At 48.7% G+C, this 18,447-nt stretch overlaps 1 protein-coding gene across 1 annotated transcript in view; it reads right to left on the reverse strand.

The window, feature by feature from the left end:
* Positions 1–287: 287 nt before the first annotated feature.
* CTNNBL1 (catenin beta like 1) overlaps positions 288–18,447 on the reverse strand; it is a 166,661-nt gene continuing 148,501 nt past the window's right edge. The window contains exons 14-16 of the mRNA XM_086330882.1: positions 11,203–11,340; positions 10,890–10,962; positions 288–469 (exon numbers count right to left, since the gene is read on the reverse strand). Of these exons, the coding sequence (XP_086187008.1) occupies positions 381–469; positions 10,890–10,962; positions 11,203–11,340 (300 nt within the window). The 3' untranslated portion in view covers positions 288–380. The remainder of the gene's footprint in view (positions 470–10,889; positions 10,963–11,202; positions 11,341–18,447) is intronic.

Genomic DNA, 18,447 nt, shown 5'->3' on the forward strand with positions numbered 1-18,447 from the left:
GCCCTTCCACATGAGCCACGTGCCCCGTTACAGGCTCAGCCCCAGAGAGACCCCCAGTCCACGCCTGCACCTTCCCAGCTGCAGGTGGGCAGCCTCCCCACGACCCGCAGGGCAGCAGAGTGGCCACCTCATCACTGATGATCACCTCATCATCTGCTCTCAGAGCCTCTGGTTTCTCACTGGAAGGGTGAGGCCCACCATCCAGCTTCCTTGGCCGTGTCCTGTGAGCGCTGCGGGGAGAGGTGTCGGCTAAAGGTCAGACGGTACAAAGAACACCAGCCCGGGGATACCAAAACTAGCTTTAATTTGTCCAAAAGTCACATTGAGCTCCACAAAGAGTTTCCGGAGGAGCCCCAGGGTGGCCCCGCTGCTGAGCCGGCCTAGAAGTTCTCCAGCAAGGCCAGGATGCGCTTCTGCTCACTCTCCCGGAACTCTGGGCTCCGGCCGTCCCCGATGTTCTCCGCGTACTCTGGGGAGACAAAGGCAGGGTCAGGGGGAGTCTGGGGAGCGGGGGCCATCGTGGCTGGGTCATGTCGCACCTCTCCCTGAACCCTGGCGCCTGGGGGTGTGTGCCTCCAGGGGCACCCACAGCGGTGGCTGTGCCCAGAGTCCTTGGGTCCTGACCGCGAGGTCCATGGTAGACCAACTCCCTGGCCCCTGCTCGCGTTCCTCTCCAGGCCGAGCCTTCCTCCACTTAACACACACAGTGTTAACTATGGGCAGGCACTGCCCCAGAGCCGGTGGTTCTGAGTATGACCCCAACCACCAGCAGCAATGTCATGTGGGAACTTGTTAGAAATGCTGATGTCGGGAGCTCCCCAGTGGTCCAGTGGTGAGGACTCGGCACTTTCACTGCTGAAGCAGGTGTGCAGGGGAGTATGTGGGAGCGAGCGGCAGGGGGCAAGCAGAGCTGGGGCTTCAGTGGGGAGCAGACCTAGTCCCGCTGAAAGGGGAGCAGGCGGGGCGGGCATGGGGCAGGTGGGCCCCTGTCGGCACTTCCCCAGAGATGACAAGTTACGAGAGAGCTGTAAGCAGAGGAATGACATGATCTGTCTGTTCACCAGCGCTCACTCTAGCTGCCGCAAGGAAGACACAGTGAAGGGGCCAAGGGCAGAAAGAAGGGGATGTGATTTGATGGTGGTCTGGCCCAAGGTCATGGTGGAGGAGAGATGTCTTCAGATTTCAGATGTATCCTGACAGTGCCTCCAGCAGGATGGGGTGGGAGAGGAAGAGACGTGGATACTGAAGTCACCAAGAAATACAGCAGGAGAGGTGGAGATGGTGGAGAGGGTGACAGTGAGCTCGAACTCCTCCAAGGGATGAGGGCTTGTCCACACCACAAGGACGGGGGCTGGGGTACAGTCCACTGCTGCTGAGATTCAAACCAATGGGTGTTTTCTGGGAAAAAGGGAGGAGGAATAGTCTAGAGGTGCCCAGGAGAAGCCTGGAAGACCCGTCTCCCATCTTCACCAGCAGACGGCCTGTGAGAGAAAGCAGGTACCACCTGAGTGGGCCCATCCCAGGGAGACAGTTTCAGTCAGACCAGGAAGATACAGGAACTAACGTCTAGAGAGAATGGGAATGCAGGACACGATGCTGATGACAGGACATCATCAGAGCTGTAAGGTGGGAAAACGTATCCAGTTTACCTGTTACCCCAGCACAACACGTAACACTCCTTCATTTTATTCTTGAAAGTGTCCAGGCCCCCGGGTTATGTGGGCAGCTGGTTTTAGGAGGTGGGAGGGAGTGGGATATGGCACAGACATGATGTGCGGAGCTCTGGGACGAGAGGGCAGGGCTGGGTGGTGAGTGGCGCCCCGGGCTTCCTGGGGTGACTCCCACGAGCAGGGGCACAGAGCCCGGTGGACGGCAGTCCTGCTCCTCTGAGCACTGACCGTGCCCTGCCCCTGCCCTCGGGAGATGCTGCGACATCATCAGGTTTGAATCCTGACCCTGACTCACAGTCCCAGGGGGCCTTGCATGGTCTCCCCTCTGAAAATGCATGTAAAAAGCTTAGTGATAACACATGTTTCAGAAACACCGGCTCCCTTCTCCAGCCTGCTTTGCTCAGGCCAGTAACGTCTCTCACTGCTATCCCACACAAGTCCCACCAAGTCACCTCTGACTCCCGCTCCCCTCCTCGGGCCTCTGTCTCCCGTCACAGGCCTGACTTCTGGATGATCCTCTACTTGTCCCTCCATCCAGACTGGCAGCTTTATGAAAGCAGGGGCTTTTGCCTCACTTTCAGCTAAATTCCCAGCAGAGCCGGGTTGACAGCCAACTCCTGGCTGTTTAGTGAATGAACTCCCAGAGCAGTGAATCAGGACGAGTACCTGCGTGTCTGCCCCCAGCCCCCTGTCTGGGGTGGCCAGAGGTGGAACAATAGAAAACTCTCCTGCAAAAGGCATCTGCATAATAAAACATCTGCAGATCCAAGTCTGACAAAGACTGGGGAAAGGAGGAAAGCCTGCAAACCTCCCCCACCCCCTCCCCCCCTCCTTCCCCCAACCTCCTTCCCCCACCGTGCTGGGGCAACCCTCTTGCTCCTGCCACTTTTGCATGTCTCCGTCCTCTTTATGACTCTGGACATGTGCCGGAAGAGGCGATACGGGATTCAGACATGTGCCAGCTGTGTGTCCCTCCTCTCCCGAAATCATCCTCTCCTGTGAGGCCCATCCATCACCTCCAACAGCAAATGGCTGTGATTCCTTCCATGAAGGCTCCTTAAAGGGAGGGCTGGGGTGATGGGAGAACAGGAAGTGGGTGGTGGGAGAAGGCTCTGGCCTGGTATCTTTTTACTCTCATGTGAATGATCTAGCCGCTGCCCCAGGAGAGAGAGAAATGACCATTATAGCATTTAATACCCTCAAAGGCCTGGCCTGAAAGCAAGAATCTTAATGGACTGAACTAACACTTTGTTCTCCTAATGGATTCTCAGACCCAGGAGAGAAGGAAGTGAGACACAGCCTGATCCTTTGGGGCAATGCTTTTCCAAGAAAAGCCAGCTTCCCTGGAGGGACCTTATTGCTTTCCAGGGATGCGGAGAGTACAGCACCAATGTCTGTATCAGTCCCCTTGCTGAATCGCCGCTACCAAGGCTGTAAAAAAAAACGCCTGCCACCACGGTACACAGAACACCCGTCAACGGACAAGTCTCCTTGGATGCTCCACATGCGGAGAAGGAGGAAACAGTCAGATTACCTGCTCTCTGGAGACGGGCTGTGAAGAAGGGAGTAAAATGAGGAAGAGGGGCTGTCCTGCACAGAGTGGAATGGGACCTCACACGTGGGCAACACTGTTGATGTGCCAGGCATTTATATATGTTGTCTCACTGAATCTTTGCAGCAATCCTACAAGGCAAAGAGCACCTTCTCTGTTTACAGATGGGGAAACTGAGGCTTATTTGAGAGCTGAAGCAACCTGCCCAGGTGCAGCATGGCAGAGGGGCTGAGATTCAAACCAAGAACATGTGCGAGAAGTCAAGAGGGCACCTCCAAAGGCACTGGGGGGCGGGGGAGCTGGTCCCGAAAGTGGCATCCTTTTCTCTAGGCAGTACCCTACCCCGCCTGTTCCCCATCCTTTGTGGAAAAAAGTCTCCAAGGCAGTCCAGCTCTGGCAGGGCATCTGGTGTCAATATCCTCATAACAGGTAAGGCTCTGGAGGGGATGTCCCGGGGTCAAGGGGCCTCAGCAATCAGAAGAGACGTGGAGTACTGGCTGGGGCCACGCTCCCTCGTGCCCGGTCACTAAATGTCAGGGCTGACAGGGCTCTCAGAAATGTACAGCAACCCAGAGGGACAGGTGAGCGGCCAGGGGCCCACAGCGAGCCGGCCCTAGAAGCAGACCTGACAAGCCCTGAGTGCTCTCCCACTGGCCCTGGCAGCTGGTACCAGCTGTGCACCTCACATCTCACCCTCCACCCCTGACCCTGACTTGTTCTTTGTTTCCAGAGTGGAATCCTATTTGGAGCAAACCGTGGTGGTGCCAGCTACCTCCGGTTATTATGGCTGCTGCAGCAGTTTATAAATATTGAACAGATCCCTCCCAGAGGTCTTGGGAAAGAGTTCTCTTTGCTGTGTGTGTGTAAGAAAGGGAGAGACTGGAGGGGAAAAAAGAGATGCTAGATGAAGGGACAACTTCGGGGTTAGGGAGAGGGAGGGGGAGAGAGTGAGTCGGTCTAGAGAGTGAGAAAGACGGGGCAGATACATCCACTCCCTTCTCTCCTTCCCCAGCATTTTCAAATGCTCTTATAATAAAGGCTTTGATTGAGCTTAGAAACAGGCAGCAGCGTTGAACGCATACATATTAAAGCAAACTTTAGACAGCAGGTTTACTGTTCAGACATGGAATCTGAGCTATTCTGTTTATGTTAAGAGGGAGAGGGAGGGGTACCCCGACTGGAAGACGGGGAAGAACTGTTGTCCAGGACGCAGACTGGGACCGGCGCTCACAAGCCCGGTTCAGATCCCTGGACCTTCAGCCTTAAATGCTCACCTCTGAAAAAGTGCAGGAGGAAGGGTGAGTGGGGAGAAGAGGAATGTCAGCATTTTTACACTGATAACCCTTGAAGACATAGAAATAATAATGAAATAGAAACTAGGAGAGTAAGGCCCTTGAGGTCTAACAGAGATTCCTCAGCGACAAGGATAGATGCGGAAGGACTAACGTGGCTTCTCTGGAGGAGAATGTTGTGCTGGGGCTGCAAGTGGGGGTGTAAGTTTCATCAGGGACATCATGACAGTGCAACTTACTTAAGGAGAAACAGAAGGAAGCTTATTCTTTGCTTACGATGCTAACAGGGTCACATCCCCATGGACTGTTTTCCCACAGACATTTCAGCTGTCTGGAAAAGCACCACCACCCCGCCTGCCCCACCAGGCCTTGAAGAGTGAGGTCTGGGTTGGGCTTTCCTGACTGCCTCTGAGTCCAGGCTGTTGCCAGCACCGGTGAAAGGATGAGGGCAGGGAAGGGAAGGAAGGAATCTGCATTTACTGAGCAAGTATTCTGTCCCAGGTCCCCAGCTGCATCTCTATCTCAGCCATCCTTGGGGGCAATCTTCACTTTCCGTGTGCTTTTTACAGAGGAGGAAACCCAGGCTCACACATGTTATCTACTAACTTACCCCAAGTTACAGAGAGCCAGAATCCTGCTGGATTGTGCATCTCAGTTCTACCTCTTCCCACGTAAGCTGGGACTCAAGCCACACCAGTAAAGGTAGCTAATGTCATCAGACACTTATCATGTGCCAACATGGAAGCCCTTTACTGCAGAACCTCATCTAATTCTCACAGCAAACTTTGGAGGCGGGTTATCCATCTCCATCTTATAGATGCAGGAACTGCTTGGGGGGAGGGCACGTAGCTGCCCGAGGTTAAAGAGGCCCCTCTTCAGGATCCTTTCCCATCTCCCTAAATCCTAGAGGCTCCAGCAGCAAAGGCCTGGTGGAAGTCACACACACACGAACATGTCATCAAAGAGAAATCCCAGCAGCTTCTGTAGCTTGCAAATCACAGAGGCCAAGCTCAGGTTACCAAGCGCTCCAAATTAATACGGAACACATGTTTAGGAGCTCCTGAGAAAGGACTTCAAGCCATAAGGAACACAAGCAAATCAAAGGGCCAGGAGCCAATCTCTGAAAGCGTTCTGAAGTCTTTGGCTCAGACTTTTCACCACCACTGAGAGTTTTTTGAGTCAGTAATCCTCTAAGCTTTCCTCTGCCAAACAGCCTACCACCACATGGTCTTAACTTTCACCAGTGACTGAAACATTCAAGAGATTCACTGGAGGCTTCCACAGTAAGCCCTGGCACAAGTATTTATACTCAAAGTATTTCCAGGTCACAGGTCCTACTCCACATCCAACGAGGGGACCACTCAGTGTACCCCTGTGTCTACCTATGGAGGTGTCAGGTTTCGAGAAGCCACGTTCTTATTTAGTCATCAGCTTCATGGGGACAGAACATGCAAGGGTGGCTGCCAGAGGCTAGGGGAGGGGGGAATGGGGAGTGAAGGGTTTAATGGGTACAGCCTTTCAATTCTGCTGAAATGAAAGTAAGTTCTGTGGACAGGTGATGGTGATGGCTGCGATGGTTAAGATGGTAACTCCTGTGCATGTTTTACAATTAAAAAACAAAAACAAGCACCTCTTCTTGCAGCCTCTCTGGGTCTTCAGGCTCTCTCTCCATCTCCTGCAGAATTAACTATGCTTTCTTGATTCCCACTCCATCTCTTAGCACTGACTTCAGTCTGCTTTGTGTAGCGATTATTTATTCCTCATGTGATGGGACTGAATCCCCCTGGGGACAGGGTCTCCTTGGTGTGTCTAGGGAGCCCACCGAGTGCCCTGTGATGCCGCTGGGTGCTCTGAAAAGATTGCCACCCTGAATTTTCTTTCTTGAAATGCTTGAGGAGTGTATCAGCCAACTGGTTAGAGCTTTCCTTTCTGCCAGATGGAAAGACCGACTTAGTCTGGATCCAGTTTTCCTGCATTAAGAGCGACTCGGGTAATGCCGCTTAACCTCCGCAGGTCCTGGCTTCCTTGTGGGCACAATGGAGAGTGTAATCCTGCTTTTAGGGCTTTTGTGAGAACCGGAGAACAAACATTAGAAGCCTGGCACAGAGGATGTGCTTGGGAGTGACCACTCTACCTACTGTGACCCTGATTTCAGGAACACCACAAAGAAGCCTGAAGTGCATCCCCAGTAAACACTAGCCGAGCCCCTTCTCTGTGGCATGCGTGGCCTAGGCACCAGAAGATAAAAGGCAGGACCACTGTCACTGCCCGTGTGGAGCACGTGGTCCTTCTCTAGTACGGAGACCGCTGCCCCCCAGGTGGGTGCCACAGGCCTCGGGCCAGAGCGGCTACCCGCTCAGGGAAGGCTGGACTTCAGGAGCACTGAGTATGCAGCCTGCAGACCGAGGCACTTTAATGAGCCATCAATTATTTCTAGCTCTCGTGGCACCCCCAGTACAAAAGGAGGGAGGGAAACTGTGAGAAAGGGGACAGAAATAAAATGGGAAGAGTCCCCTGCCGGGCCTGCCTCATCAGCGTTTTCCTGAGACCCCAAGGGATCCATCAGCTGTCATCCTGCCAGCAAAACTTGGGAAATATGTAGGCCATAAAATCAAAGAAAAAAGCTTGCATCTAATTAGTATGATAAAAAAAAAAAAAGGGAAGCAACCCAAACCGAAAAACAAAATTAAAATCAAAGAGGACAGACTGATGAGCTGGTTTTCTTTATGAGGCTTTGTTTTTTTGTGCATTTTGATGGAATGAAGGCTGGGGGAGGGAGTGAAGGCTTTTAAGAGGTGGGCCTAAAAGCAGAAGCCCAGCCATCGCCCCCGACCTAGTCCCGTGGTAGCCTCACCCCTTTTCAACCTCAGCACTGTCTGGAGAGTGCTTGCTGGACCGCATTCACAGGCTGAGGTGGACCGTGGTACAGCTCTGCCACCCAACACCGCAGACAGACGGGTTCCTGGGGCCAGTGTGAGCCCTTTATTATAACCTTAGCCTTCCATCTGGAGAGAACGCTTTTTTTTTTTGTTTGTTTTTTGTGGTCAGCATCCTCTGAGGACATCTTTGACCTGGGCAGTGGCATCTGATTCCCTGGCTTTAAATATCACCTCCCTTGTAAAGACTTACAGTTGTCCAAACTAGCACTTTTCCTGCCCGAATGAGAATGTCTGCTCTCTGCTGGCCAACAAAGGGGTGCAGGCACTGCCTGTCCCCCCAAACTCACCGTGTACCCAACAGAACTTGAGAGCCTTGTCCAGAAACACTCCCAACCCCACCTGATGCTCCAGCCTCCCGCATCCCTGCGTGGCCTCTCCTGATGGGGGAGACCCTGTATGAAGGCCACTGACGTCCTGTTCCAACTCAGGCCTCTGCTCCCACTGCCTGGGATATGCTTCCCCCTCCCTGGACACCCTTCCCAGTCCTGAGAGCATCCTCTCTCTTCCCTGGGATTCCCGGGCGTGGCCTGTGCCTCCATTACTGCCTCCTTATCACTCCTTTAACACTCTGTTCACAACTTCAACACAGCACTTATCACGTTATAATTAGTTTCAAGTCTTTCTCCCACTAGACCATGAACCCTTAGGACAGGGATCTTGCTGATTCTTCCCTGTCTCTCTAGTCCTGGATACAGAGCCTGGCACCCAGCAATACTGGCTGAGTAGTTGCTGAAGCATGTATTCTGTTTGGCTCAGTGGTAAAGAATCTGCCTACCAAACAGGAGACGTGGGTTCGATCCCTGGGTGGGGAAGACCCCCTGGAGAAGGAAATGGCAACCCACGCCAGCATTCTTGCCCGGATAATCTCATGGACAGAGGAGCCTGGCGGGCTAAGGTTCATGGGGTTGCAGAGAGTCAGACAGGACTTAGCAACTAAACCATGTCCCCCCAAAAGACTAAAAACTCTATGAGGGCAGGAGCTGTGTGACACCTCAGTAGTACAGTATTAGCACTGTGCTGAGCCCTGAGGAGTCTCAGTAAATATCTGCCAATTTAAATGCACACAAGGGTAGGGCTGAATTCAACAACGTTTAAAATATTCCCTGGGTGTCCACTATGCGCCTGGCATTGCTCTAGGTGCTGAGGAGACACGGGGATCAAGCCAATGGCCCTGCATCACGGAGCTTACATTTTAATGCATGAGACACACAGAACAAGTAAACAGAGACATAAATAAAAATAATTACAGACTGTGATAAGGGCTAGGAAAGAAAGAAACACGCCGCTATGATGGGAAATAACAGACGGAGAGAAGTGGATTGATTCCGGATTGAGGCTGGAGGCAGGAATGGCAGATTTACTAAGGGACTGGCTGTGAAGGGGGCTGGAGAGAGAGCTGAAGGGCCGGACCTGGGTCTGGAAGGAGGGACCTGAGAGCCTGGACAGTGGGGGAAAGAAAGCGACTGGGGAGAGGAACAAGAGTGGTGGCATGAACGAAGCATCTGTGTAGGCTGTTCACCTGCTCACCCGGCCAGACAATCAACAAATGTGTACTCAGCACCCAGTATGCGCCCAGCACTTTAACAGGCACTCAGGGAATAAATCGGGCTCTAAGGGGCACTGAGGCTGGCTCGCAACAACTGAAAATCCTGAATAACCTCGGGTACACACGTTAGGATGTCAGGAAGAAAAGCATCCCCCTACTAGCTGTTAAAAACACTCTTCCTTTCTCAGAAGATCACTATTTTGATCGTGGGGATGGAGGTGCAGGGAGAAGCTTAAATGCAAGACAGCGGAGCTGAGAGTCACAAAAAGTTCTAATTGAACGTGTGGGCATTGAAAATGAATGTCCTTTAGAGGCTGGGCTTTCTCATCGCCGCAGCCGCACCTGAGGGAGGAGGCGGCGTGACACCTGAAGCAGTAACTCACGCGACTGTGACACTGACGGGGAGAAGGGAGCACCCAGGATGCCACTACGGGAGACACTAGGTGAGGCTCATGAACGGGTTCCCCCTTTCCTTTTTCTCAGGGGGAAGACAATAAATTCCAGTGCCTCATAGGCTCCATCTGCAAAATGGGCACAAGATTTACCATCCCCACGCGCCGGGAAGTGCAGTGATGATCATGTGGCTTCCAGTCCTAGGTTTTCACCCACACGGTTTCTTTGTTTTGGAATGTCTAAGACCCAGCTCAATGTTCCTACTCCCACACAGCTTCCCATGGGATATTAGTCCTGCCTCACTTGTAACACTGCTGACGATAGTTATCATCACATTTCATAATACTCACAATAGCATTTACCAAGCAAATAGCAAATACTCGGCTAGCATTTACCAAGAACTTATGAACTGGAGATACTTTCCATACATCATCTCATTTAATCCTTTTACCTATGCTAGGAGGTCTCTGAGCAATTGGATATCTTGCCTGATGTAGCACCGCAAACAGAAGGAACAGGATTCACTTCCAGGAGCCAGATCCCAGAACCCAGGGCTCTTAACGTCTCCTCACTCTATTATATATATCATTTATCTTCACATTTCATCTCCCACCTGTAATGGGAGTTATAAGCCACTTATCCGCACACCCTTCAAGTAAATCTAGCCTAATTCCTCAGCTAAGAAGTGGGCAGAACGAGGGTCAGAGAAAGACACGATGTGGCTGCGGTCCCGTCCACCATGACTCTGAACTCTGGTGTTATCAGTAAAGTCCAGCACAGGCTCCCGCTGCCACGTGGGCTGGTCTGTGCTGAGTGGTCCAAGGGCGGGCGCTGCACCACAAAGCTGACTGAGAGCTTGCTCACCGACCAGGGGCCTCCCGGGAGCCGCTCCAGCTGAGTCAGGTCCAGCCAAAGAGGCAACAGTGTTTGAGGGGCCCGCTGGGCAAGGTGAAGGAAATTCACCCGAGCATTTCCTGTGTGCTGGCCACTAGGCTGGATGCTGTCATGTAGCATCTCATGAACTTTTCCAAATTTCTTCTAGATCTCGCTCACACAGCTGGGGGAAGGCAGAGCTAGCACTGGAAAGCACGCATGCTTTTTCTCCTGCCTCAAACTCACTTCTTTCTGCCTTAATTCCAGGTAGTTCTTATTAGTTTTTTTTTTTTTCCCTAAGAAAGCAATTTCCTTTCACTACATGCAGTTTGGACCTGGATTTTTGTGTGTTTGTGTGTGTGTGTGTCTTAATTTCCAATCCCCAGTGCTTCTTGTTTGTGTTTTTAAAATTCTGGAAGTGGAGAATCAGAGGCAGAGATTAACTAGGTTAGTCTTTGGTATTCTGACAGGATGATCTGGACACAGACCGAACTGGACAACACACTTAAGCCTGCAGTGCAGAGAATGCTACGCACCAAATTCCAGGCATATAGACACAGATGGAAAGAAAGCATCATCTAATTAATTCCCTGGAGCCCTAGACACAAGCAACATCCAACTCACCCTTGATGATGTGCCTGACGATTTTGATGGAGCTTCCACGCATATTCAGGATCTGGTGAACCCTCTGGCGAATCTAATAAGGAAAAGAAAGAGTGGACAGAGAAAGAAAGAGCATCGTTTGTCCTGGTAGACATCAGAATACATCACATTGGAAGTATTCAGTTCACCCCCATCCCTGAGAAAGAGGCCCCACGGAGAGTGAAGGAATTCAAGGAGTGTGTGATCCACTTCCTTCTTTGAGAGACTCTCCCCTAAGCCGGTGGCAGGCAAGGAGGCAGGGATGGATGGGCCCACCCAGGGCAGCCCCTCCTACCTGGGGCACGTTGGCATTGCAGATCTCTGCCATGATGTAGCAGATGTGCTGGAGGACAAAGAGCCCAGCATCCAAGCGCCGGAGGTAGAACTCATCCTCGATGTCATTGTCTATGATCTCTCCACGCCGGACCATGTCCTAGAAAGGAATGAACATTGGGGAACAAAAGTCAGACGGTGAGTGGAGGAGGAAAGAATAGGTTTCTAGTCCTCTCACGATTCACAAAAGAATAGTAACGACAACTACAACAACAAAAGAAAACCACTCTGCCTTCATTTGCCTCCTGCTCATCTCCTTATTCTAAAGCATCTTACGTTCTCATTGTTAACGGACTAGAGGCTCACGGAGTCAAGACTAAAGTCCATTATTTTGTCTATACAATGACTCAAGGCCAAAATGATCTCATCCACACACTCAACCTGAAAAAATAAGCTGATGGGGACATAAATCTATATATCTGCTTCTACTCATTCTTTACTCTTTGGTTCCCGCTTCCATCAGTAACCTCTCTACAAGATATACTTAACTCTCTTTTTCTTCCAAATTAAATTAACCTAGGGAGGAGAGGTCCACTTTCTCTATATCTGTTTTGGTGCCCTTCTGACGGTGCAGGTACCCATTCTACGTGTCCCTTTTGGCTTATATTTCGTTAGATACAAAACACCAACCTTTCCGTTTCATTCCACGAGTTCAATACTTCCTCAAGGTCAAAGAGCTAATCTCTTTCCTCTTTAGGGAGTCTCTTTCCTAAAGTTTTGTAACCCAGACGTATCAGACTTGCTCTCCCCATATATATTCTTATATAGTTGATTGTTTAAAAAACAAACCTAGCTTATCCAGATACAATTGATGTACCGTAGTATTCAACCATTTAAAGCAACAGTTCTGCGTGTAGTCAGTTATGCAACCACCACTACAGTCACTGCGGCGTATTTTTATTCCACTCCACCCCAAAGCCCCCCATCCAGAGGATTACCACCTCTGCCAAGATAGCTCTTCTTCCCGTCTCAGGGCATTTATGCCTTGCTTCCTAAGGGTTCTGGGATATCTCTCATGCCAACACTATAAAGCAACCTCTCCTACAGAGCCTTCCCTGATCATTTAAGGATAACAAAATTCCTTTCCAAAATTCCGGACAGCACCCTTGCAGGCCACTCCACGGCACGCTGTCTTCTGGCCCACCATATCCACACTGATTTCAGTTACCATCAGCTCCCTGTTTCTATAACTCCTTCTGTTTCATGAGGGTGGGCTGTGAGCTCTGTGCAAGTGGGGACTGAATTCTGTCTTTACATCCCCGGCTCAGTAAACATCCACGCGGTGAATGAGAGGAAAGAGACATAACTGCTTCAGGCTGTCAAGAGTCGGAACTGGGTGAGGGACTCGTTCTGCACGACTAGCAGATTGGTCTAAGAAGACAGGTGCTTGAATACATGCTTCTGATGACAACAATCCATTTCTTAATTCTGTCAGTGGTTTTACGGCCATGGTTCCCTCTGACAATTCAGGCACCTGTCACTGATGGAAGCCCTGGGGACCCTGCTTTCCACTCTCCCAAATTCGAAGGACTTACCACCGTGGTCATCAATCTCCAACCAGCATCCTTCAGAGACTATTTAGACGCAGATAACGCGCTTCTTTATTTGCCCAGGGGGCCTGCCTGTAGCTACTTTTCATCTTGTTCCTAAAGGCCTCTGTCTGTGAGGCAAAAGAAGGCTCTAGGTTTGCCAGGCCCGGCGCTGCCTGGTAAAGCACTGCCACTAATTCAGAGTGTTGTGTAGTAGCAAGTTCCTTGGTGATCTGGTGATAGTGTTAATAGTCATGAGGTAGTCACGGAGCACCGGACTGATGTCCAAGGAGTTTAAAAATAGAAGGGCCTCTTCAGCTTCTCATTTGTTCATAATCATAGCTTCCTGCTCCACAACTCCTAAGTGTTCAACAGCTGGGGGCACAGGAAGGAAAATTACTCTTTGACTTCCACTCATGCAAAAAGCATTTGCGGCTAATACTTCACATTTCTATAATGTGGTGGAGTTTAAAGTGTTATTATATATATGGTCCTTATTACCAAATTTAAAGCGAGCAGGGAAGGGATATTAATCCCATTGTACAAATTAGAATCCAAGGCACACAGAGGTTAAGTAAGTTGTTCATAATTAAATAATTATCATTTCCTCGAATATGGACTCCCCAGGGACAGGAATCCTGTCTGATTCATCTCTGAGGTGGAAATGATTAACATGAAGCGGTGTGCTCAGATCCGGACCCTGCTTAACTGCCCTGTGGCAAGAACACCATTCCAAGCACTGAGTTAAGGCAGAAAAAGGAGTAAGAATGAAGCTAAGGGGATGTGCTGGTCTTAGTCACCAAGGAGCTGCCAGTCTGACTGGGAAGATCACAGCAACACATCAAATGATCAAAAAGTAAAGGGATACAGTGCGTCTACAAGTTTAAAGTAATTACAAGTGGTGGGTGCTAATCAGGGTTGGTTATAAGACACTGGGAAGAAGTGACTTTTGGATAAGGCTTCAAGGCTTCTGACCGGCAGACGCAGTAGGACAGATGACTTAAGAATGAAGGCAGGGACTCCCCTGGCGGTCCAGGGGCTACGACTCTGTGCTCCCAAGACAGGGGGCCCAGATTTGATCCCTGGTCAGGGAACTAGATCCCACACATGGCAACTAAGAATTTGCATGCCGCAACTAAAGATGCCATGCGCTGCAACTAAGATCGGAGATTCCGTGTGCTGCAACTACGACCCGGTGCAGCCAGAGAAATATATATTTAAAAAAAAACAACTGAAGGCATTTTTGTGGCCTGAAGCCTTATGCAAAATGCATTATGCTGTTCATACTTTCTGCTCGTTGGCCGTCCCCGCCGCAACACACACAGCATAAACAGGCCTGCCCTCCCTTTTCTGGCCCCCTCACGGTTGCTTGTAATGTTGGTACTCTTCCCACATCCCAATCTCTATCATAATATATTTAAAGTCTAAAATGTGATATTCCTTATAAAATTTTTCCTGAGATATTTAAAAACTTGTACCCTACAAAGCACCTTGCATATTACTTTCTGCAAAGCAGACTCTTGAAAAGCATTTGTGAATCTGTCAGCCAGAGAAGTGAGACAGGATGAGCTGCAGACTATGCTGTGCGGGAAAGTGAATGAGGATGTGTGAACACCTGTCTGACGGACACGGTGGCTTCAAGTGTTGAGAGGTAGGCAAAGTGTACAGCTCGTAGGTTGCACAGTGTCAGCCTATATGAGAAGCAGATCAGATGGAGAAGAGAAGAGGGATGGAGGGGGAGAGAGAAGAGAGACCAATCCCTCAGTGCAAACCTGGGAACTTGGGGAGAAACATATTCATCCATCCACTGGTAAAGAACACTAGCTCAGTGTTTCTGAACACTAACTATGAACCAGCTATTATATGATGTGCTGGGGGCAGCAAAGATAAATAGGACAGTCTACAGAATCAAGGAGATTAAAGGCTAATGAGGTTAACAGGTATGAACAAACTTCTTTTTTAAATGTAGTAATGGCCATTATGAAGGACCTTGCAAATTGTACTGAGTGCCAGAAGGAGAGGCTACATTTGTTTTGTTTGGGTTATCAGGAGAGTTCCAGGAAAATATAACATTTGAGCTGGATTCTGAAGAAGCATGACAAGCTGGAAAGCACACTCTAAGCAGAGGGAGCAACAATAGCATGGGTCAGCTTGGCGAGGGTGGAAGTATCCCACAACAGTGGGATACCACTGTTACTAACAGAGATAGAAGGGAGTGTTTCTTTGCTTATTAGATCTTAGCTCCTGGCACATCATAGTTTTTGATTGATTACTAAATACCAGGCATTGTGTGAGGCAGTCTGAATAGTAACCATTGCCACCACCATCTACCTGCCTTGCGGGAGAAGCTTGTGTTTGCTGAGGGCTTAGTATAGTGCCAAGTGCTTTACCTACACCGACTCCATTACTTCCCACAAATACTGTGAATGAGATGCTTAGATAGCATCACTAACTCAATGGACATGACTCTGAGCAAACTCTGGGAGATAGAGGAGCCTGGCATGCTACAGTCCATCAGGACGCAAAGAGTCAAAAACGACTTAGTGGCTGAACAACGACAACAATAGGGATCATCGCCCCTATTTCCAATGAGGAAACTGACTCAGGCCGAACAACCTCCCTAAGGTTAGTGGGAAGGAGGACGGGGGACTCAAATCCAAGTCTGTGCTCTCTCTTCATGCTACCACGTCTGCAGAGGCATGACAGATTTTAGAGCTGTTTGGAGAACAAAGGAAGATACTAAATTAGAGTGGTAGAATGGCTTAGGAACAGAGCTTAGCAAAATTAAATTTCTCCAATTACGTCAGAAGTGCCCTGGTAGTTTTTCCTTTTCACACTCTTCCCGATAATCTGATCCTCTTTTAACCAGACGTACTGTACTTTCCAGTTTCTCCAAATGCTGTCATGTGGAAAGGATGGACCCAAGAGAGCACTGCCAAACCCTATTTTTTCCTCCTTCCCCAGAACTTCAAGACTCCGACAACGTTCACTTCGACATTCTACTTTTAGACATGAGGCCGCATGATTTGAAAGTGAAATTTTCAAATGCAGATCTGAGACAGGATTGCAGTTCATTTCCAGGAGAGGCATCACCATAACTGCACTGAACACACACAAAGATGAAACAGAGATTGGCTTCGAAGATGGGAGTTTCTGCCCTGACAGTTTTAGAAGCATCAGAGAAACCAGCACGGAGAGATGGTGACTGCTGTCACGACAGCACCTAATCTAGCCTGTTACAACTCTGTGGCATGGAATATTTGCTGCTGAGTGGATTCAGGGAAGGTGAGCACAAGTGTGTACCTCATGATTAAAGGGAAATTAAAAAAAAGCAAGGTGATTATGTATTATTCTGATGGAAAATAAAGAAGTTTGAGTAACAGTTGTTTAAGGCACATCTTCTTAAGTTCTGGTCTTTTTAAAAAAGAAGTAGGATGGTATGTCACCTTTATTATCCACGCCTGTCTTACTGTGTGTGAACAGAGCCAACTTCTTATAAATGGATTAATGAATTTCTGGCTCCTTTTCTTGGTTTCTAAGATACTAGATAACAATTTGATCTTGTGATAAGACCTGATACTGTTCTTTGGATTTCTGAGTGTGAGGAAAAAGAGCTAGACATCTGAAAGAACTAAGCAAACAGGATCAGATCTCAACTCAAACTTACTAGGGTCCATAGGCAAGTCATTTACATTTTTTGGCCGCGGCTTCTTTGCTTGGAAACTAGAAGCCTGAACTGTATCTGCGAAGGGAAATAGGGTTCCTGAGCGCCAACTCTAATCCACTAGAATGGCTACAGAGAACCATAGTGGCAAAGTATTGTGAGGCCAAGTTGGAGCTGAGTTGGGGAAGAACACTGAAATCTACAGGCACTGTAAACTCCAGTCTCAGGCTGGGGAGTGTACAGGGCTGACTTTTGTCTTCCCTGATTTCTTTCCCTGATCTTCCTGAAGTGTCTTTTAGCTTTGACAACCTGTGGCAAATCTAGGACTGAAGCACTTTAACAGCCAGAAGCAATGGGTTTTTGCCCACATATGGGTAAATTGATAGACTAGAGCTGTTGACAGGCAGTGCTCCGAGACAGTCAGGAGAGCCACTGGGAAACATGCCTCCAGTAGTCGTCACCTCAACAGCAAGTGCTGAGCACTGACAATGAGCTCATCCTGTCAACAAAGTAACTTCCCTGTAAGAAAGAGACAACTCTTGGATTTGCTGGTATATTAGAGGGGCTATTTTAAAACAGTATGAGTGTGTAAATTGAATGCTCTTAAGTGGGAACATGATTAATAGAGATTAAAGAGAAATTCCCCCAAACCAGTAGCCTCCTTAAGTATGGTAAAGATATTGTACGTTACCCAATTTCTAAGTGAAAATCTATATACATGTCGAACTATATTTGAAATAGGGCATGAGAGTTAAGATTTAAAGGATGTCTTCCACAAGCTAATGCATTCAACTCTCACGTTTGAGAAGACGGGAGGTGACCGTCTTCTCTGTGAAGCAATGACAACTCAACATCCATGTATGGCATTTTTTTACTCTTCAGAGCAGAGGACCTGCATTAACCTCACTTGCTGTAGGTTGTCTGTGCACAGGAAATACCATTTTCAGATTTCACAGATGGAAAAACTGAGATAGACATCAAATGACTGTCACTGAGTTTTGCTTAGAGACTTTAGTGGGATATGATTTCCTAGTCTAAGACCTTTTCCTGTTAGTCCTTTCACTCTGACGAAGGACGGGCTAGGGACTTCTCTGGTGGTCCAGTGGTGAAGAATCCGTCTTGCAATGCAGGGGACATGAGTTCAATCCCCAGTCAGGGAACTAAGATCCCACATGCTATGGAGGAACTAAGCCCACATCACAGCTAGAGAGTCTGTGCACCACAGTGAAAGACTCTGAATGATGCAACAAAGATCCCACATACTGCAACTAAGACACAAACAAATAAATAAATATGGGGGGAGGGAAGGCTGGGCGGGAAAAATGGAATAATAACGGCAAAATTTCCTGGGTCCTCACTGTTTATCAGGCACTGTGCTTAGCACAGTGAATTTCTTGAATTCTCACTTTCATGAATTTCTCACTTTTCCTTAAACCCCAAGAGGTAATAAGAATCATAACTATTTCCACTTTAAATAAGAAATTGAGGTTTAAAGAGGGGAGAATTCTCCCACGGTCACAAAGCTCAGAGCTGAGTAAGTGTTGGAGACAGGATAAAAACCCACATGAGTCTGGCTCCAAGCCTGTGATCACTTCCCTAGTTCAAAATGTCTTTGTTTTATAGACCTTTTCCAGGATTAGCCTATGAGCAAATAGATGGGGTTTTTCTTCATGCTGTATCTGGGAACCACTGCAAATGACCAGCATTAAATGTAAGGTCATCTAGCTCTTTTGCCTTTTTCTTATAAATTGAAGAAACTGAAAAAAACAAAAAACCAAAAACCGAGGAGGGATCTCTAGCTAGACTAGCAAATTCCACGTGTAATTCAGGAGAGTTAAAAAAACAAAAAAAGACAATCTGAAAGGTTTTATTTTGTTCATTCCATAAGGGAGGACTGAATAAAAACTTAGATGGTTATTCAGTGAATAGCGCATTAAGTAGAACAGACTGCAATTCAGGGCAGCATAAGCCTGTTTGGGGGCTGCTAAAATAAACAGATTCATCTCCAAAGACA

This window comes from Bos grunniens, chromosome 13, assembly GCF_055505025.1.
Source record: "Bos grunniens cultivar Pamir isolate PY7600 chromosome 13, Bosgru_T2T1.0, whole genome shotgun sequence".
In the NCBI taxonomy this organism is placed as follows: Eukaryota; Metazoa; Chordata; class Mammalia; order Artiodactyla; family Bovidae; genus Bos; species Bos grunniens.